General features: G+C 44.3%; 1 protein-coding gene across 1 annotated transcript; it reads left to right on the top strand.

The window, feature by feature from the left end:
- Positions 1 to 395: 395 nt before the first annotated feature.
- Positions 396 to 16,041, top strand: LOC120026416 (phospholipid phosphatase-related protein type 1-like). Its single transcript, XM_038971275.1, has 6 exons — positions 396 to 599; positions 3,852 to 3,984; positions 4,654 to 4,904; positions 5,351 to 5,527; positions 7,130 to 7,261; positions 15,245 to 16,041. The coding sequence occupies exons 1-6, from the start codon at positions 396 to 398 to the stop codon at positions 15,275 to 15,277; spliced, it is 930 nt and encodes a 309-aa protein (XP_038827203.1). The 3' UTR covers positions 15,278 to 16,041.
- The last annotated feature ends 6,289 nt before the right edge of the window (positions 16,042 to 22,330 follow it).

Here is a 22,330-nt window from a genome sequence, read left to right as displayed (position 1 = left end):
GACACACAGTCTGCTACATTACGTTTGGGTTTGGTTGTGGTTAGACACACAGTCTGCTACATTACGTTTGGGTTTGGTTAGACACACAGTCTGCTACATTACGTTTGGGTTTGGTTGTGGTTAGACACACAGTCTGCTACATTACGTTTGGGTTTGGTTGTGGTTAGACACACAGTCTGCTACATTACGTTTGGGTTTGGTTGTGGTTAGACACACAGTCTGCTACATTATTTGGGTTCTCCCTGATGTTGTCTCTCCATCTGGTGATAATGACAGGGACCGTCCTCCTGACCTACTACTTTGAGTTAAGTCAGGTCGTATTTAGGTTAGGTTAGGTTGTGTTTGAGTTAAGTCAGGTTGTATTTAGGTCAGGGTTCCAGCCTGATCTCTCCCTGATGTTGTCTCTCCAGCTGGTGATCATGGCTGGGACCGTCCTCCTGACCTACTACTTTGAGCTGACCGACACGTTCGGCATCCACGTCCAGGGGTTCTTCTGCAAAGATGCTGACCTGATGAAGCCGTACCCCGGGGTGGACGAGAGCAGCTTCATCCCTCCCCTCATCCTCTACTGCGTGGTCGCCGCTGTTCCCACCACCATCGTGAGTACTAGGTTACTGACTGACTCTCTGTCTATCTTGCTGGCTCTGGATCTTTCTCTCTCTTTCTCTCTCTTTACCCACTCTCTCTCCTCTCTCTCTTTCTCTCTCTTTGCCCACTCTCTCTCCTCTCTCTCTCTCTTTGCCCACTCTCTCTCTCCTCTCTCTCTCTCTTTGCCCACTCTCTCTCTCCTCTCTCTCTCTCTTTGCCCACTCTCTCTCTCCTCTCTCTCTCTCTTTGCCCACTCTCTCTCTCCTCTCTCTCTCTCTCTCTTTGCCCACTCTCTCTCTCTCCTCTCTCTCTTTGCCCACTCTCTCTCTCTCCTCTCTCTCTCTTTGCCCACTCTCTCTCTCTCCTATCTCTCTCTCTCTTTGCCCACTCTCTCTCTCTCCTCTCTCTCTCTCTCTCTCTTTGCCCACTCTCTCTCTCCTCTCTCTCTCTCTCTCTTTGCCCACTCTCTCTCTCCTCTCTCTCTCTCTTTGCCCACTCTCTCTCTCTCCTCTCTCTCTCTCTCTCTCTTTGCCCACTCTCTCTCTCCTCTCTCTCTCTCTCTCTTTGCCCACTCTCTCTCTCCTCTCTCTCTCTCTTTGCCCACTCTCTCTCCTCTCTCTCTTTCTCTCTCTTTGCCCACTCTCTCTCCTCTCTCTCTCTCTTTGCCCACTCTCTCTCTCCTCTCTCTCTCTCTTTGCCCACTCTCTCTCTCCTCTCTCTCTCTCTTTGCCCACTCTCTCTCTCCTCTCTCTCTCTCTCTTTGCCCACTCTCTCTCTCTCTCTCTCTCTCTTTGCCCACTCTCTCTCTCCTCTCTCTCTCTTTGCCCACTCTCTCTCTCTCCTCTCTCTCTCTTTGCCCACTCTCTCTCTCTCCTATCTCTCTCTCTCTTTGCCCACTCTCTCTCTCTCCTCTCTCTCTCTCTCTCTTTGCCCACTCTCTCTCTCCTCTCTCTCTCTCTCTCTTTGCCCACTCTCTCTCCTCTCTCTCTCTCTCTTTGCCCACACTCTCTCTCCTCTCTCTCTCTCTCTTTGCCCACACTCTCTCTCCTCTCTCTCTCTCTTTGCCCACTCTCTCTCTCCTCTCTCTCTTTCTCTCTGCCCACTCTCTCTCTCTCTCTCTCTCTCTCTCTCTCTCTCTCTCTCTCTCTCTCTCTCTCTCTCTCTCTCTCTTTCTCTTTGCCCACTCTCTCTCTCCTCTCTCTCTCTCTTTGCCCACTCTCTCTCTCCTCTCTCTCTTTCTCTTTGCCCACTCTCTCTCTCCTCTCTCTCTTTCTCTTTGCCCACTCTCTCTCTCCTCTCTCTCTTTCTCTCTGCCCACTCTCTCTCCTCTCTCTCTCTCTTTGCCCACTCTCTCTCTCCTCTCTCTCTCTCTTTGCCCACTCTCTCTCTCCTCTCTCTCTCTCTCTGCCCACTCTCTCTCTCCTCTCTCTCTCTCTCTGCCCACTCTCTCTCTCCTCTCTCTCTCTCTCTGCCCACTCTCTCTCTCCTCTCTCTCTCTCTCTCTGCCCACTCTCTCTCTCCTCTCTCTCTCTCTCTCTGCCCACTCTCTCTCTCCTCTCTCTCTCTCTCTCTGCCCTCTCTCTCTCTCTCTCTCTCTCTCTCTCTTTCTCTTTGCCCTCTCTCTCTCTCCTCTCTCTCTCTCTTTGCCCACTCTCTCTCTCCTCTCTCTCTTTCTCTTTGCCCACTCTCTCTCTCCTCTCTCTCTTTCTCTTTGCCCACTCTCTCTCTCCTCTCTCTCTCTGCCCACTCTCTCTCTCCTCTCTCTCTGCCCACTCTCTCTCTCCTCTCTCTCTCTCTCTGCCCACTCTCTCTTCCTCTCTCTCTCTCTCTGCCCGCTCTCTCTCTCTCTCTGCCCACTCTCTCTCTCTCTCTGCCCACTCTCTCTCTTTCTCTCTGCCCACTCTCTCTCTCCTCTCTCTCTTTCTCTCTGCCCACTCTCTCTCCTCTCTCTCTTTCTCTCTGCCCACTCTCTCTCTCCTCTCTCTCTTTCTCTCTGCCCACTCTCTCTCTCCTCTCTCTCTTTCTCTCTGCCCACTCTCTCTCTCCTCTCTCTCTTTCTCTCTGCCCACTCTCTCTCTCCTCTCTCTCTTTCTCTCTGCCCACTCTCTCTCTCCTCTCTCTCTTTCTCTCTGCCCACTCTCTCTCTCCTCTCTCTCTTTCTCTCTGCCCACTCTCTCTTTGCCCACTCTCTCTCTCCTCTCTCTCTCTCTCCTCTCTCTCTCTGCCCACTCTCTCTCTCTCTGCCCACTCTCTCTCTCCTCTCTCTCTCTCTCTCTCTGCCCACTCTCTCTCTCCTCTCTCTCTTTCTCTTTGCCCACTCTCTCTCTCCTCTCTCTCTTTCTCTCTGCCCACTCTCTCTCTCCTCTCTCTCTTTCTCTCTGCCCACTCTCTCTCTCCTCTCTCTCTCTGTCACAATAAGTGGCTTGGCTCCCATCGCCATCTTGAGTACAGTAACTGTTTCTCTGTCTGATTTCTTCTCGCTATCTTGCTTTCTCAGTACGTCATCTCACATTATCCTCCATTATCTTTGTTTATATTATATATTTTATGAAGAGATATATCCTACTGATGTAGGCTCTTAATTTGATCACTCTTTTGTTGTTGAATTTTCCTGTATTTGAGTTTTAAGGTTTCTGAAGTTTGTAATTTCCACTTTTTTTTTTAAATTTCAGACTTGATTTCCCCTTCCGAAAAATGTATTAAGGATGATTCCTCCTGTAGCAAACTGGCTCGAATTAAGATCCTGCATCTGTATCAATTACAGATTTAAATGCTCCCATTAGCCTCATTTCTTCTGAAATATTGATTTCTAGGTTGAATTATGACTGCTAGATTCACTGGAGGAAAAAACGGATGGTTTTTGAAGTCACTGAGGCACTGACACTGTTTCATTAGTTCAGAGAACGAACACTAGATGACACTGTTGCTACACTGTAGATCTACAGTTCGGCAGCAGCCATAGCAGCTCTACATGCCTGTCTCTGGTGCCAACACAGGCTGAACCTTTTATTTAACTAGGCAAGTCATTTAAGATCAAATTCTTATTTACAATTTACCCCAGAATTCTATGGCACGTTATTTAAGTGGCAGCCATTGTTGCCAGAATGCCGCAATTTACCCCAATCTGACACCATCTACCAGAAACCGTCGCGACATAAGCTCCAAACTTTTTTTTAAAGAAGAACCACTGTACATCATGAAGTCCACCAGGGTCGAGGTTAGGCTAAATGTGTTAACATTACCATGTATCTGTCTGTCGTCAGATCTTCATCGGGGAGGTTTCCATGTACATCATGAAGTCCACACGGGCGGTGCTCCTAACCCAGGAGAAGACCATGGTGACGGGGGAGTGCTGCTACCTGAACCCCCTCATCAGGAGAGTCATCAGGTTTATTGGTTAGTTATTGGTGACCTACTGGTCATGTCAGTGGTGTTACTTGTATGTTACATGTTGAACGTAGTTACATGTTGAGTAGCCAACTCTTAGCAAACTATTTTATAGTATTTTTTTAAATGTAAAAAAAATGGTCATTTAGCTGACACTCTTATCCATAGCGACTTACAGCAGCAATTAGGTTTAAGTGCCTTGTTCAAGGGCACGTTGACAGATTTTTCACTTAGTCGGCTCTGGGATTTGAACCAGCAACCTTTCAGTTACTGGCCCGCCGTGTCACAGTGCTCAATGACACCGTGTTACACTACGTATGTGTTAAAATGCATCCCAAAATAGCACTGTATTCCTTATTTAGTACACTACTTTCACCAGTGCACACAGGGCCCTGGTCAAAAGTAGTTCACTGTATAGGGATTATGGTTCCATTTGAGACATAGCCCAGCCCATTGTTCTCCGTCTCTCCCTTCAGAACACAGGACCCCCAGACAGAGGGGCAGCGCCAGGCTTACAATAATACAATAATACAACAAGAGAATTACAATACAAAGGGCATATAATAAGGCATATTTCATGAACATTGGAAATGAAGCATTTAGTTTCATGTGTCTCTGTATCTTTTCCCTCTCTCTCTCTGCGTCTCTCTGTCTCACTGTCTCTCTCTCTCTCTCCAGGTGTGTTTGCGTTTGGTCTGTTTGCGACAGACATCTTTGTAAACTCGGGGCAGGTGGTGACGGGCAACCTGACGCCGTACTTCCTGTCTGTGTGTAAGCCCAACTACACCGGCACCGAGTGTCGCTTCAACCACCAGTTCATCTCCAACGGTAACGTCTGTACCGGCAGCCCGGTCGTCGTGGAGAAGGCTCGACGTTCCTTCCCTTCCAAAGAGGCGTCGCTCAGCGTCTACTCGGCTGTCTATGTCACTGTGAGGGTTATGATAATCAGAATGAGTTTTACTGTCAGCAGCGTAGTAGTATTGAATGTAGTCAGTGTTACACGGCTCTCTGTGTGTACTCGGCTGTCTATGTCACTGTGAGGGTTATGATAATCAGAATGAGTTTTACTGTCAGCAGCGTAGTAGTATTGAATGTAGTCAGTGTTACACGGCTCTCTGTGTGTACTCGGCTGTCTATGTCACTGTGAGGGTTATGATAATCAGAATGAGTTTTACTGTCAGCAGCGTAGTAGTATTGAATGTAGTCAGTGTTACACGGCTCTCTGTGTGTACTCCGCTGTCTGCGTCACTGAGTACTGCTGGAACTGTCCCAACGTTATTATGATGGTGGTGATGATGGATACATTTGCTTGGGCAGACGCCATAGAGACAGTCCTACCTCTCATCATGTCTCTCTCTGTCTCTCCCTGTTCCAGATGTACATCACTAGCACCATAAAGACTAAGAGTAGTCGCCTGGCCAAACCGGTGCTGTGCCTGGGTACCCTCTGTACAGCCTTCCTCGCCGGGCTCAACCGGGTCTCGGAGTACCGGAACCACTGTTCTGATGTCATCGCTGGGTTCATCCTTGGTAGCTGTATTGCTCTCTTCCTGGTGAGGACTAACGGCCGTTTCTATCTGCCTGTGTTGATCTCTTTTCGCACACGATGGGAGCTGATCTTCCTGGTGAGGATGTCTTGTATTCTTATTGGTCAAAATCTTCCTCGGCATCTAAATGGTTCCCACTGGCAATGTTCCCTCTAAGCTGTGCGCCACGCAGAAGAAATATCAGCCCGCGCAGAGAAGCACGAGATTGAACTTCACTCAACTTTCTACAGTTTTCCCCCTTTAGTTAATTAACACTATCAATGTTTCCCTTTACTGTGGGAATTGTGATCAAAGCAATATTAGCCACTTTCAATGTAACATACCAAAACAAAATGAAATTTGCAAGATTTAGTATGCAAAGCTAACTGCAAGAGATATTTTTTTGCACTGACATGCAGGACTTTACTCAGACCGGTGCACCATATCCAATCAGAGCTGCAGTAAGCCTACATGCAAATAGACCATTGCCATATATGGATCTGTTCCATCCACTTTGAACTGGACTGTGTTTACAGCATGAGCGGTCGTGAGTAGATGCACTTGTTTTGAGATCATAGTGAGAGCTGCGTGTAGCCGCCTGGGTACATTGTGTTCATATTATTTGCTAGTTAGTGAGTTATTAGTCCAGTTATAGATAAGGGAGTGATTGCTTCCTACAAAAGCATGAAACGTGTACATTTCTAGACATCTTTGAAAAGCGAATCAGGTAAATAGCTTTTTTTTTCTCTTAAAGGGGCAGTGTTGTATTTTGAGACAGTGTTGAATAAGCTAAGTAGCCAATAGGCAGAGGTTAGTATAATTTGTCTGATTCTCTGTAATAATGGTATGGGGATAATAATGCATTTTCATTTTAACAAAATTTTCAGTCACCTCCTTGTCTGAAGGACAAGTAGATTAACAGGTTAATGTCAAGCCCTGCATGTTGTTTTCAAAAGTCTCATGGAATGTAGGTCTACATTGAACACCACACATTGGCTGCTACTGTAGGCTGAATGATACAACAGCTATTTCCATGTTCAAATGTTATGGGAGGCATTTTCTCCATTGTTTTTGATGGGATGCCTCTCTGGTAGGCCACTCTGATAGGTCACTCTGGTAGACCACTCTGATAGGTCACTCTGGTAGACCTACATTATGATCAAATAGCCACAGTAGCCTTCTTGGACACTGTTAAAACTGTAACTAAAAGCAGGTACAACCTCAATGTGTACAGTAAACTCACACTGAAAGTTGCACAGCATTTTTCAAGATGTTGAAGTGTCAGCAGACATGAAATTTGCTCATTGCCAAAATAATTGAGTTGAAACATTGCCCACCGGTGAATTAGATAAATGGATCAAATGTATTGATTGGCCAGTGGCTCTTCTCTTGGATATTCTTCTTTGCTGTAGTCATGGAAATGGGATCATGGAATTTGTAATGTGTGTAACATGGAGTCTGTAACATGGAATGTGTAACCCTGGGAACCCTAATACTGTTCAGCCTTTTGCTCTGTGACGTTTTCATGTCAGGGGATGTGTCAGTGACGCTGTGTCTCCTTCAGGGTATCTTTTGCTCTGTGACGTTTTCATGTCAGGGGATGTGTCAGTGACGCTGTGTCTCCTTCAGGGTATCTGTGTGGTGAACAACTTTAAAGGAGGTCACTCCACCCCTGCCAAACAGAAGAGTGAAGATTACCGTGGTCTCCCCCTAATGACCTTCCCCCGCATCCAGAGCCCCCTGGAGACACTCAGCGCACAGGTAAACCCACTTAACACTGCTGTTCAATAATACTGTACAGGTAACCACTTAACACTGCTGTTCAATAATACTGCACAGGTAAACCCACTTAACACTGCTGTTCAATAATACTGCACAGGTAACCACTTAACACTGCTGTTCAATAATACTGCACAGGTAAACCAACTTAACACTGCTGTTCAATAATACTGCACAGGTAACCACTTAACACTGCTGTTCAATAATACTGCACAGGTAACCACTTAACACTGCTGTTCAATAATACTGCACAGGTAAACCCACTTAACACTGCTGTTCAATATTACTGCACAGGTAACCACTTAACACTGCTGTTCAATAATACTGCACAGGTAACCACTTAACACTGCTGTTCAATAATACTGCACAGGTAACCACTTAACACTGCTGTTCAATAATACTGCACAGGTAACCACTTAACACTGCTGTTCAATATTACTGCACAGGTAATTAACACTGCTGTTCAATAATACTGCACAGGTAAACCCACTTAACACTGCTGTTCAATAATACTGCACAGGTAACCACTTAACACTGCTGTTCAATAATACTGCACAGGTAACCACTTAACACTGCTGTTCAATAATACTGCACAGGTAACCACTTAACACTGCTGTTCAATAATACTGCACAGGTAACCACTTAACACTGCTGTTCAATAATACTGCACAGGTAACCACTTAACACTGCTGTTCAATATTACTGCACAGGTAATTAACACTGCTGTTCAATAATACTGCACAGGTAAACCCACTTAACACTGCTGTTCAATAATACTGCACAGGTAACCACTTAACACTGCTGTTCAATAATACTGCACAGGTAAACCCACTTAACACTGCTGTTCAATAATACTGCACAGGTAACCACTTAACACTGCTGTTCAATAATACTGCACAGGTAACCACTTAACACTGCTGTTCAATAATACTGCACAGGTAACCACTTAACACTGCTGTTCAATATTACTGCACAGGTAACCACTTAACACTGCTGTTCAATAATACTGCACAGGTAACCACTTAACACTGCTGTTCAATAATACTGCACAGGTAAACCCACTTAACACTGCTGTTCAATAATACTGCACAGGTAAACCCACTTAACACTGCTGTTCAATAATACTGCACAGGTAATTAACACTGCTGTTCAATAATACTGCACAGGTAACCACTTAACACTGCTGTTCAATAATACTGCACAGGTAATTAACACTGCTGTTCAATATTACTGCACAGGTAAACCCACTTAACACTGCTGTTCAATAATACTGCACAGGTAACCACTTAACACTGCTGTTCAATATTACTGCACAGGTAACCACTTAACACTGCTGTTCAATAATACTGCACAGGTAAACCCACTTAACACTGCTGTTCAATAATACTGCACAGGTAAACCCACTTAACACTGCTGTTCAATAATACTGCACAGGTAACCACTTAACACTGCTGTTCAATAATACTGCACAGGTAACCACTTAACACTGCTGTTCAATATTACTGCACAGGTAACCACTTAACACTGCTGTTCAATAATACTGCACAGGTAACCACTTAACACTGCTGTTCAATAATACTGCACAGGTAAACCCACTTAACACTGCTGTTCAATAATACTGCACACTTAACACTGCTGTTCAATAATACTGCACAGGTAACCACTTAACACTGCTGTTCAATAATACTGCACAGGTAACCACTTAACACTGCTGTTCAATAATACTGCACAGGTAACCACTTAACACTGCTGTTCAATAATACTGCACAGGTAAACACTTAACACTGCTGTTCAATAATACTGCACAGGTAACCACTTAACACTGCTGTTCAATAATACTGCACAGGTAACCACTTAACACTGCTGTTCAATAATACTGCACAGGTAACCACTTAACACTGCTGTTCAATAATACTGCACAGGTAACCACTTAACACTGCTGTTCAATAATACTGCACAGGTAACCACTTAACACTGCTGTTCAATATTACTGCACAGGTAATTAACACTGCTGTTCAATAATACTGCACAGGTAACCACTTAACACTGCTGTTCAATAATACTGCACAGGTAAACACTTAACACTGCTGTTCAATATTACTGCACAGGTAACCACTTAACACTGCTGTTCAATAATACTGCACAGATAACCACTTAACACTGCTGTTCAATAATACTGCACAGGTAAACCCACTTAACACTGCTGTTCAATAATACTGCACACTTAACACTGCTGTTCAATAATACTGCACAGGTAACCACTTAACACTGCTGTTCAATAATACTGCACAGGTAACCACTTAACACTGCTGTTCAATAATACTGCACAGGTAACCACTTAACACTGCTGTTCAATAATACTGCACAGGTAAACACTTAACACTGCTGTTCAATAATACTGCACAGGTAACCACTTAACACTGCTGTTCAATAATACTGCACAGGTAACCACTTAACACTGCTGTTCAATAATACTGCACAGGTAACCACTTAACACTGCTGTTCAATAATACTGCACAGGTAACCACTTAACACTGCTGTTCAATATTACTGCACAGGTAATTAACACTGCTGTTCAATAATACTGCACAGGTAAACCCACTTAACACTGCTGTTCAATAATACTGCACAGGTAAACCCACTTAACACTGCTGTTCAATAATACTGCACAGGTAACCACTTAACACTGCTGTTCAATATTACTGCACAGGTAACCACTTAACACTGCTGTTCAATAATACTGCACAGGTAAACCCACTTAACACTGCTGTTCAATAATACTGCACAGGTAAACCCACTTAACACTGTTGTTCAATAATACTGCACAGGTAACCACTTAACACTGCTGTTCAATATTACTGCACAGGTAACCACTTAACACTGCTGTTCAATAATACTGCACAGGTAACACCCACTTAACACTGCTGTTCAATAATACTGCACAGGTAACACCCACTTAACACTGCTGTTCAATAATACTGCACAGGTAACCACTTAACACTGCTGTTCAATATTACTGCACAGGTAACCACTTAACACTGCTGTTCAATAATACTGCACAGGTAACCACTTAACACTGCTGTTCAATAATACTGCACAGGTAACCACTTAACACTGCTGTTCAATAATACTGCACAGGTAACCACTTAACACTGCTGTTCAATAATACTGCACAGGTAACCACTTAACACTGCTGTTCAATATTACTGCACAGGTAATTAACACTGCTGTTCAATAATACTGCACAGGTAAACCCACTTAACACTGCTGTTCAATAATACTGCACAGGTAATTAACACTGCTGTTCAATAATACTGCACAGGTAACCACTTAACACTGCTGTTCAATATTACTGCACAGGTAACCACTTACCACTGCTGTTCAATAATACTGCACAGGTAACCACTTAACACTGCTGTTCAATAATACACACAGGTAAACCCACTTAACACTGCTGTTCAATAATACTGCACAGGTAAACCCACTTAACACTGCTGTTCAATAATACTGCACAGGTAATTAACACTGCTGTTCAATAATACTGCACAGGTAAACCCACTTAACACTGCTGTTCAATAATACTGCACAGGTAATTAACACTGCTGTTCAATAATACTGCACAGGTAAACCCACTTAACACTGCTGTTCAATAATACTGCACAGGTAACCACTTAACACTGCTGTTCAATAATACTGCACAGGTAACCACTTAACACTGCTGTTCAATATTACTACACAGGTAACCACTTAACACTGCTGTTCAATAATACTGCACAGGTAAACACTTAACACTGCTGTTCAATAATACTGCACAGGTAACCACTTAACACTGCTGTTCAATAATACTGCACAGGTAAACCCACTTAACACTGCTGTTCAATAATACTGCACAGGTAAACCCACTTAACACTGCTGTTCAATAATACTGCACAGGTAACCACTTAACACTGCTGTTCAATATTACTGCACAGGTAACCACTTAACACTGCTGTTCAATAATACTGCACAGGTAACACCCACTTAACACTGCTGTTCAATAATACTGCACAGGTAAACCCACTTAACACTGCTGTTCAATAATACTGCACAGGTAACCACTTAACACTGCTGTTCAATATTACTGCACAGGTAACCACTTAACACTGCTGTTCAATAATACTGCACAGGTAACCACTTAACACTGCTGTTCAATAATACTGCACAGGTAACCACTTAACACTGCTGTTCAATAATACTGCACAGGTAACCACTTAACACTGCTGTTCAATAATACTGCACAGGTAACCACTTAACACTGCTGTTCAATAATACTGCACAGGTAAACACTTAACACTGCTGTTCAATAATACTGCACAGGTAAACACTTAACACTGCTGTTCAATAATACTGCACAGGTAACCACTTAACACTGCTGTTCAATAATACTGCACAGGTAACCACTTAACACTGCTGTTCAATATTACTGCACAGGTAATTAACACTGCTGTTCAATAATACTGCACAGGTAACCACTTAACACTGCTGTTCAATAATACTGCACAGGTAAACACTTAACACTGCTGTTCAATATTACTGCACAGGTAACCACTTAACACTGCTGTTCAATAATACTGCACAGGTAACCACTTAACACTGCTGTTCAATAATACTGCACAGGTAACCACTTAACACTGCTGTTCAATAATACTGCACAGGTAACCACTTAACACTGCTGTTCAATATTACTGCACAGGTAATTAACACTGCTGTTCAATAATACTGCACAGGTAACCACTTAACACTGCTGTTCAATAATACTGCACAGGTAACCACTTAACACTGCTGTTCAATATTACTGCACAGGTAACCACTTAACACTGCTGTTCAATAATACTGCACAGGTAACCACTTAACACTGCTGTTCAATAATACTGCACAGGTAAACCCACTTAACACTGCTGTTCAATAATACTGCACAGGTAATTAACACTGCTGTTCAATATTACTGCACAGGTAACCACTTAACACTGCTGTTCAATAATACTGCACAGGTAACCACTTAACACTGCTGTTCAATAATACTGCACAGGTAAACCCACTTAACACTGCTGTTCAATAATACTGCACAGGTAATTAACACTGCTGTTCAATATTACTGCACAGGTAAACCCACTTAACACTGCTGTTCAATAATACTGCACAGGTAACCACTTAACACTGCTGTTCAATAATACTGCACAGGTAACCACTTAACACTGCTGTTCAATATTACTGCACAGTTTATACCCACTTAACACTACTGTTGAATATTCTCTTGTGTTTTTTGAGGTGGAAAGACTCCACAATCCTATGACTATACCACACTACTGACAAGTACAGTCGTGGCCAGAGGTTTTGAGAATGACACAAATATTAATTTTCACAGTCTGCTGCTTCAGTTTGTATGATGGCAATTTGCATATACTCCAGAATGTTATGAAGAGTGATCAGATGAATTGCAATTAATTACAAAGTCCCTCTTTGCATTGCAAATGAACTGAATCCCTAAAAAAACATTTCCACTGCATTTCAGCCCTGCCACAAAAGTACCAGCTGACATCATGTCAGTGATTCTCTCGTTAACACAGGTGTGAGTGTTGACGAGGACAAGGCTGGAGATCACTCTGTCATGCTGATTGAGTTCGAATAACAGACTGGAAGCTTCAAAAGGAGGGTGGTGCTTGGAATCATTGTTCTTCCTCTGTCAACCATGGTTACCTGCAAGGAAACACGTGCTGTCATCATTGCTTTGCACAAAAAGAGCTTCACAGGCAAGGATATTGCTGCCAGAAAGATTGCACCTAAATCAACCATTTATCTGATAATCAAGAACTTCAAGGAGAGCGGTTCAATTGTTGTGAAGATGGCTTCAGGGCGCCCAAGAAAGTCCAGCAAGCGCCAGGACCGTCTCCTAAAGTTGATTCAGCCGCGGGATCGGGGCACCACCCGTACATAGCTTGCTCAGGAATGGCAGCAGGCAGGTGTGAGTGCATCTGCACGCACAGTGAGGCAAAGACTTTTGGAGGATGGCCTGGTGTCAAGAAGGGCAGCAAAGAAGCCACTTCTCTCCAGGAAAAACATCAGGGACAGACTGATATTCTGCAAAAGGTACAGGGATTGGACTGCTGAGGACTGGGGTGAAGACATTTTCTCTGATGAACCCCTTTCCAATTGTTTGTGGCATCCGGAAAAAAGCTTGTCCGGAGAAGACAAGGTGAGCGCTACCATCAGTCCTGTGTCATGCCAACAGTAAAGCATCCTGAGACCATTCATGTGTGGGGTTGCTTCTCAGCCAAGGGAGTGGGCTCACTCACAATTTTGCCTAACACAGCCATGAATAAAGAATGGTACCAACACATCCTCCGAGAGCACCTTCTCCCAACCATCCAGGAACAGTTTGGGGACGAACAATGCCTTTTCCAGCATGATGGAGCACCTTGCCATAAGGCAAAAGTGATAACTAAGTGGCTCGGGGAATAAAACATCATCGATATTTTGGTCTCATGGCCAGGAAACTCCCCAGACCTTAATCCCATTGAGAACTTGTGGTCAATCCTCAAGAGGCGGGTGGACAAACAAAAACCCACAAATTCTGACAAACTCCAAGCATTGATTATGCAAGAATGGGCTGCCATCAGTCAGGATGTGGCCCAGAAGTTAATTGACAGCATGCCAGGATGGATTGCAGAGGTCTTGAAGAAGGGTCAACACTGCAAATATTGAGTCTTTGCATCAACTTCATGTCATTGTTAATAAAAGCATTTGACACTTATGAAATGCTTGTAATTATACTTCAGTATTCCATAGTAACATCTGACAAAAAATATCTAGACACTGAAGCAGTAAACTTTGTGGAAATTCATATTTGTGTCATTCTCAAAACTTTTGGCCACGACTGTCCATTCACATGTTTACTCACAACAGTGATACCTGTCCTTAAAACACAACAGACTCTTCCTAAGATCTTGATTAGTGAACACAACTGAAGTTTCTCCACCCTTACTGTCTATACTGTCAACACTATATTTACTATTCAGCTACTGTTCCGAGGCCATCGCCCGCTTTACTATTCAGCTACTGTACTTTTTACAGTGGGGGTCTATCATTTCTTTGTCAGGATATATTTTCTCAGCTCTGGTTTTCTCAGGTTTAGGACGTGCATGAATACACGTCCATTAGCTTTTCCACTGTACATGTAACTGCCAAAATAATGGAAACACTTGAGTAAATGAGGGCTAGAAAGTGTATATTGAAAGCAGTTGCTTCCACAGTGGTTCCTGACGTGTGGTTCCTGACGTGTTGTTCCTGAGTTAATTAAGCAATTACAATCCCATCGTGCTTAGGGTCATGTATAAAAACGATGGGCCATTATTTTGGCTACCATGGCTATGCCCCCATAGGATGACAATGTCCCCCATCCACAGGGCACAAGTGGTCACTGAATGGCTTGATGAGCATGGAAATGATGTAAACCATGTGCCGTGGTCGTCAGTGACCAGATCTCAACACAATTGGACACTTATGGGAGTTTCTGAAGCCTGAGACAGCGTTTCCTACCACCATCAATAAAACACCAAAATATTGAATCTTTCGTGGATCCCTCCAATAGAGTTCCAGACACTTGTAGAATCTATGCCAAGGTGCATTGAGGCTATTCTGGCTGGTGGTCTCTATTAAGAGACTTTATTTTGGCAGTTATCTATGCTTTAAAACATTTAGCCTCAATTTAGTTTTCTTAGTAATTCTTAGTTGCTTATGAAATTCTTAACAAAAATGCCTCTGTCTTCCAGAATCTTATTTTTGCTCAGCACTGGTTTTTTCAAATTTGCGATATGCATACCACACTCGCTTGCTTTATGTTTGCTGGACCATCAACCACAGTTATAAACCTACATTTTCTGTTTCTTAGAAAATCAAATTAAAAAAATTCCCCCTTCTGTCTTCCAGAACCATTCGGCATCGATGACTGAGGTCACATGACTAGCGGGGACCGAGGGGGGCCAGCACCGGGTCACCTTTGCGTCTCCTCAACACAACTTCTAGGCACAATGTTTTGTACTGTCCTACTACTGTAAACAAAGGACAGTATCCTGGTGTAACTAGTTAGAGGCTGATGTTTTGTACATTTTTGTATAAGGGAGTATGTGCTGTAGCCTACCTAACCCTGAAGATGTTACTACTGTAGGTTGTAAAATAATGAGCAGGAAATCTGTGAATCCTCCTGGAACTTTGGGGAAGTTGGTCTGAACTGTCTGTCAATACTTACTTACGCAGTCATTCCTCCTCTCTCTCATCCTGTTTTACATCACAAAGTAAATCTAATATGCAGTATCTAATGTTATTGAAATATTGATGTCATTCTGTGGTATTTGTACAAATACTTCAATCTATTCTGTTTATTGACTAAAGTTTATTTTTATTTTTATCGCTGTATGAACTATTTAGTCACTTTTTTTTATTTATTTTTTTTACTTTTTTTTGCCTGCTGTTTTTCAGGAATGTTTTTGGTATTCATAATTTTTTTGTATAGGAAAAAAACGTCTCATTGACTTGGTGTGGTATTGTTTTCCTTCATGGCAGAATACAGAAGCTGCCGTTCTCTCAGCATGGAACTAAACAGTTGAACTGTTTAAATAGATATTCCTTATTTGTATAGTGTCTTTCTTTGAAAAATACATATTTATTTAGAAATGCTGCATATATTTTTCTTGATTTGTGAACAAAATAAATAGTCCGTAGCAGAGTATCAATTGTGTGGGCATTTTATTCCAAACCTCAACTGTCTTTGTTGGCCTTTATACAACGGGTGGGTCTAATGCTGATTGGTTAAAAGCGCATTCCAGCTGGTGTCTATTCCACAAGTTACCACCGGCTAAATCTATGACGTTAAAATGCCTATTTACTCTGTTCCATCTGACTGCTGCAATCCACTGTCTCATCAGCCCAGCCAGGCAATTTATAAACTTGATTTCCGCTATAAAAGCATCTAGACATTATCTCACATTTCTTTCAGACTAACATTTAGTTTTCAACAGAGGAGATAAACCTTGCTGTCGGTCTCCGGCATTTGCAACATTGTTTCAAGATTCTATTTTGATCTCCAGGTGTCCCGTAGTAATGAACGTGTCGAGAATCTGGACGCGACAGACAGGAAGGCAGCGTTTCTCAACCAGTATCACCTGGCATAATTTTTATGGATAATTTGGAGTGATTATGTTAGCTGTGTTGTTGGCTAGCTCCTCTGAACAACAGTGTCCTGAGAACTGAGCACATGTTCTATGCCAGGCGAAATCGTGCCTCATTAGCTCATTGTTATGGATGTTTCCAAATAAATGTCACTAGAAAACCGCTTAAACAAATGCAAATGCAGCTACTTTGCTGTTATTCTCGTTAGATGTGGCAGGGCTTAAACTATTCCAGACTACAAAGGGAAACCCAGACACGAGCTGCCCAGTGACGCGAGCCTACCAGACAAGCTAAATGCCTTTTATGGTCGCTTCGAGGCAAGCCACACTGAAGCATGCATGAGAGCACCAGCTGTTCTGGATGACTGTGTGATAACGCTCTCGGTAGCTGATGTGAGCAAGACCTTTAAACAGGTCAACATTCACAAAACCGCGGGGCTAGACATATTACCAGGACGTGTACTCAAAGCACGCGCGGACCAACTGGCAAGTGTCTTCACTGACATTTTCAATCTCTCCCTGTCTGAGTCTGTAATGCCTACATGTTTCAAGCAGACCACCATAGTCCCTTTGCACAAGGAAGCGAAGGCAACCTGCCTAAATGATTACCGCCCCGTGCACTCACGTCCGTAGCCATGAAGTGCTTTGAAAGGCTGGTCAGGACTCACATCAACAGCATCCTCCAGGAAACCCTAGACCCACTCCAATTTGCATACCGCCAACAGATCCACAGATGACTCAAACTCAATAACACTCAACACTGCCCTTTCACACCTGGACAAAAGGAACGTGAGAATGCTGTTCATTGACTACAGCTCAGCGTTCAAAACCATTGCGCTCATCACTAAGCTAAGGACCCTGGGACTAAACACCTCCCTCTGCAACTGGATCCTGGACTTCCTGACGGGCCGCCCCCAGGTGGTAAAGGTAGGCAACATCACGTTGATCCTCAACACGGTGGCCCCTCAGGTGTGTACTTAGTCCCCTCCTGTACTCCCTGTTCACCCATGACTACATGGCCAAGCAGGACTCCAACACCATCATTAAGTTTGCTGACGACACAACCGTGGTAGGCCTGATCACCGACAACGATGAGACCGCCTATAGGGAGGACATCAGAGAACTGGCAGTGTGGTGCCAGGACAACAACCTCTCCCTCAATGTGAGCAAAACTAAGGAGCTGATTGTGGACTACAGGGAAAGGCGGGCCGAACAGGCTGATCGAGAGTTTCAAGTTCCTTCCAACGAACTATCATGATCCAAACACACCTAGACAGTTAAGAGGGCACGACAACACAAATATTTGGCATGGGTCCCCAGATCCTCAAAAAGTTCTACAGCTGCATCATCAAGAGCTTCTTGACCAGTTGCATCACCGACTGGTATGGCAACTGCTCGGTATCTGACCGTAAGGCGCTACAGGGGGTAGTGCGTACGGCCCAGTACGTCACTAGAGCCAAGCTTCCTGCCATCCAGAACCTATATAATAGACGGTGTCAGAGGAAAGCCCATACAATTATCAGAGACTCCAGTCACCCAAGTCATAGACTGTTTCTCTTTTACCGCAAGGCAAGCGGTACTGGAGCGCCAAGTCTAGGACCAAAAAAGCTCCTACCCCCAAGCCATGAGACTGCTGAACAATTAGTCAAATGGCCACCGGACTATTTACATTGACCCCCCCCCCCATTTGTTTTGTACACCGCTGCTACTCTCTGTTTATCAATGCATTGTTGCTTCACCCCTTCCTACAGGTACAAATTACCTCGACTAACCTGTACCCCCGCACATTGACTCGGTACTGGTACCGCCTCTATATAGCCTCGTTATTGTTATTTTATTGTTACTTTTTATACTTTTTTTTACTTTTGTTTATTTGGTAAATATTTTCTTAACTCTTTCCTGAACTGCACTGTTGGTTAAGGGCTTGTAAGTAAGCATTTCACGGTCTACACATGATGTATTCGGCGTGACAAAGTTTGATTTGATTTGAACGACTAGCCAGCTTGGGTAGCAACCATAGATTTGTGCCGCGGCTTTTGTGGAGCGATGGGTAACGATGCTTCGTGGGTGACTGTTGTTGATGTGTGCAGATGGTCCCTGGTTCGCGCCCGGGTCGGGGCGAGGGGACGGACTAAAGTTATACTGTTACATTGGGATATTGATAATTCACATCTTGTGAAAGGATGAAATGGTGTAAAAAAAATGTTTTTAATGAAAATATGTCAATCATTTTATTTAATTATTATTTGTATATTATATTAATTATTTTATTTTTAATATTTCAATATGTTGGAAACCCGTTTGTATAAAAATGATAATGCACTCAAAGCCGGTGTTTAACTTTGTTCGACTTCGTGTCGGGACTAACAACACCCGTGCCAATATATCCTCCAAACACCAGCTTCGAAGGCATTAACACTTAATGGTAGTATTTAGCGTAAATTTAGCAGTCATCATTTAATTAAATTGTGTGGACTGCATTCCTAAAGATTAGATTGCAAGTGACAATATAATTTGACTGAGTTTCACAGGTGTTTAGTTATGAATCATGTTCATTTGTCATCTTGTTCAATGGCTCCTAGATATTAATGGTCATCCAGTCCTGCCTGTGTCCCAAATGACAACCTATTCCTTATAGTCCCTATGGCTCCTGGTCAAAAGTAGTGCATTATAAAGGGAATAGTAGATAAGGTCCTCCCTTGGTAGAAATAATCAGCGCTCCATTTGTTTGTGTTTTGGTGACTATGTAATTATAATCACAACAAAATCAACTAGATGTGTTTGTCAGTAGGATATCATTGTAAGGAGTTTAGCCACACACACACACACACACACACACACACACACACACACACACACACACACACACACACACAGTCCAGGCCCGCTGTACACGCAGCAGAGAATACACTGGAGTGGAGATGAAACATGATTATCTTTGTTAATAAATAAGAACAAATTCAAACCCATGAAAATAACTCCTCATCCTAATATACCCTGACAGCCTCCAGGGAACAGAACAACTCTGGAACTAAGGCAGACGCTGGGAGACGAGAAGCAGGGGGTGAGTTTAATAATACAATGAACATGGAACGATACAAAACAAGAGTAGCGTCTGGACATGAAACACATAACCAATACTGTGGAATGAACCAAAGGCAGCGACAAATATAGGGGAGGTAATCAGTGAAGGGATGGAGTCCAGGTGAGTCTCATAATGAGGCGCTTGTGTGGGTAACGATGGTGCCAGGTGTACGTAATGATGGTTGTCAGAGGCAGTGATTTGTAAATCGGCTACGTCGAGCGCCGGAGAGGGGGAGCGGGAGTAGACGTGACAGTACCCTGTCCCCCGTCCCCATGAGAGGTGTCGTGGGTACAGTTTTAGCCAGGGGACCAGGAACCATCGGCCTGAGATGGGAGACGGCTGATAACTCAGAACACACTGGAATGGAGTCAGCCTGGTGGAGGAGTGACGTAACAAATTCTGGGTATATTCCGCCGACAGAAGGAATCGGGCCCACTCTCCCCCTGCCGGTCCTGGCAGTGGCTCCTCAGCTCCTGGTTCATCCTCTCCACCTGCCCTTTAGACTGAGGCCTATACCCGGAAGTGAGACTGACCGTGACCCCCAGCTTCTCCATGAAGGCACTTCATGTCCGTGATGCGAATTGGGGGCAACAGTCAGAGACGATGTCCTCCCGAAGGCCATAATGCCATAATGCCTGCTGGAACGCTGCCTCAGTGACCAGGAGAGCAGTAGGGAGACTAGAGAGAGGGATATAATGGCAGGATTTAGAGAATCTATCTGCAACCACCAAAATGGTTGTGAAACCATCAGAGGAGGGGAGATCAGAATCAATGGACAGATGTGACCAGGGATGCTGAAGCAAGGAGAGAAGGAGTTTCCCTGCTGGAGCGTCCCGGGAAGATTCAGTTTGCGAAACAGCAGTTGACGTACTGAATAACATCCTGCGCCAAGGTGAGCCACCAATACTTTTTGGAGAGAGATTGTATAGTACGGGTGATCCCTGGATTTACAGCGACGCCCAAGTTAGCAGCCGATCCCTTATCCCTGTGGGATTGTCGATGCTCAGGAGGACAGATAGTGATTTCCCTTTCGAAAGCCTGGGGAATGTCCACATCAACGTCACAAACCACAGGGGCTACGACTCATGAGGGGACGGGATAGCAGTTCCTCCGGCATTCAGGTGACCAGTCCGTGATTCTAATCCTCGACCATGAGATGGTGGGGTTAAGACGTTGGAGCCATGGGAGGCTGAGGATGATCTTGTGAGCTAGTGCAGTAATGATGAAGGGAATGTTTTCCTCATGAATGGACTCCACGATGAGGGTGAGTGGCGTGATGATGTGTGATGGTTCCGGATCCTAGTGGGCGATTATCAAGGGCTTGATCCGGAAACAGAGAGAAGAGCGGGTATGAGGTGATGTTCAGAGAGGAGGCAAGAGTCTGTTCATTAAAGTTCCCAGTGGCACCGGAATCCACTAGCACTGTAGAAACATGAGGGACAGCCAGCTAGTGTGACCGACACTAAAAAGGTTTTGGCTGAAAATTATGAAGATGGGATACTCACAACTGCTCCAGGAGGTGGAAGATCACGTGACTGTCTCTCTGCTCTCGTGGATCCCGAGTTGGGAAGTACCGGACACTGCTGAAGCTGGTGCCCCCCTTGACCACAATAGGGACAGAGCCCCAGCTGTTTCCGTCTGCGTCGTTCAGGCTCCAAGGAGAGGTTGTCGTCTAGACAATACCAGTTGCGTCTGGACCTCCTCGCGCAGTCCTCTTCTGGATAGCGTATGAAGCTCCGGCTCATTCCATCCGCTGGATGCTGCTACTGTCCGGAAGGTGAGTGCGTACTCGGCAGCGGTCTGGTCATCCTGCCGTAGTTGGAATAGGCCCTCACTCCCCCCTCTGCCCTACGGCGGATGATCGAAGATACCTCTGAACAGAGCCATGAACCCCTCATACGAAGCCAGCTCCTCCTCTCCTCTCTCCCAGACGGCTGTAGCCCACTCCAATGCCTGCCCAGTCAGCAGAGAAACAACCATGGCAACCTGGGACCTCTCGGTGGTGAGGGCTCCCATCTGGTGCGCAAAATAGAGGGAGCACTTGAGTAGGAAGCCACTTAGATGGGGTTCCGTGCTGGTACCAATCCTCTACTCCGTCATATTTATCCGGGAGGGACAACTGGGCATTGCTGACCTGGGCTGACTGCTGAATGGACTGGTGTGCTGGCTCGCTGGGTCGACTGGTGGCAGAGTATCCTCCGCTAGTTGAAGGTTGTCAGATGCAGTGATTAGAGCTATCACAGATCACCCTGACACCTCTACAGCTGTCATACATCACCCTGACACCTCTACAGCTAGCATATATCACCCTGACACATCTACAGCTATGTTCACCACCCCCTGACACCTCTACCCAGCTCTCCAAATGTTCCCCACCTCCTGATACCAACACACCTCTGTGGCACAGTCACACTCTGTATCCCTAAAACCACATTTTTCACAAATCTAAATGAACTGTAAGTCTGTAAATGTATTCATGAGGAAAAGTTCTGATTCAATATAATATTGTATCATGAGTTCCTCAGTACCCTCTGTCTTCATGTTAGGTGTATTGACACCGCAAACAGTACTGTCGGAAAACATCCAAAAGATCACATTCTTTATCAAATAAGAGATATGATGTTCAGAAAGAGTAAAAAAAAGGGACCACTAGAAGATCTATTGAAATAATCCACCGTAGTACCGAGAGCAAGGCTTTGGGTACAGACAGTGTCCTCTGGTTATCTCCTGTCAGAGAGAGCTTGGAGGTTGGTTGGAGATGGA

This window comes from Salvelinus namaycush, chromosome 31 (assembly GCF_016432855.1).
Source record: "Salvelinus namaycush isolate Seneca chromosome 31, SaNama_1.0, whole genome shotgun sequence".
Classification (NCBI taxonomy): Eukaryota; Metazoa; Chordata; class Actinopteri; order Salmoniformes; family Salmonidae; genus Salvelinus; species Salvelinus namaycush.
Note: the sequence above shows the minus strand (reverse complement) of the source record. Positions and strands in the feature narration are given on the sequence as shown.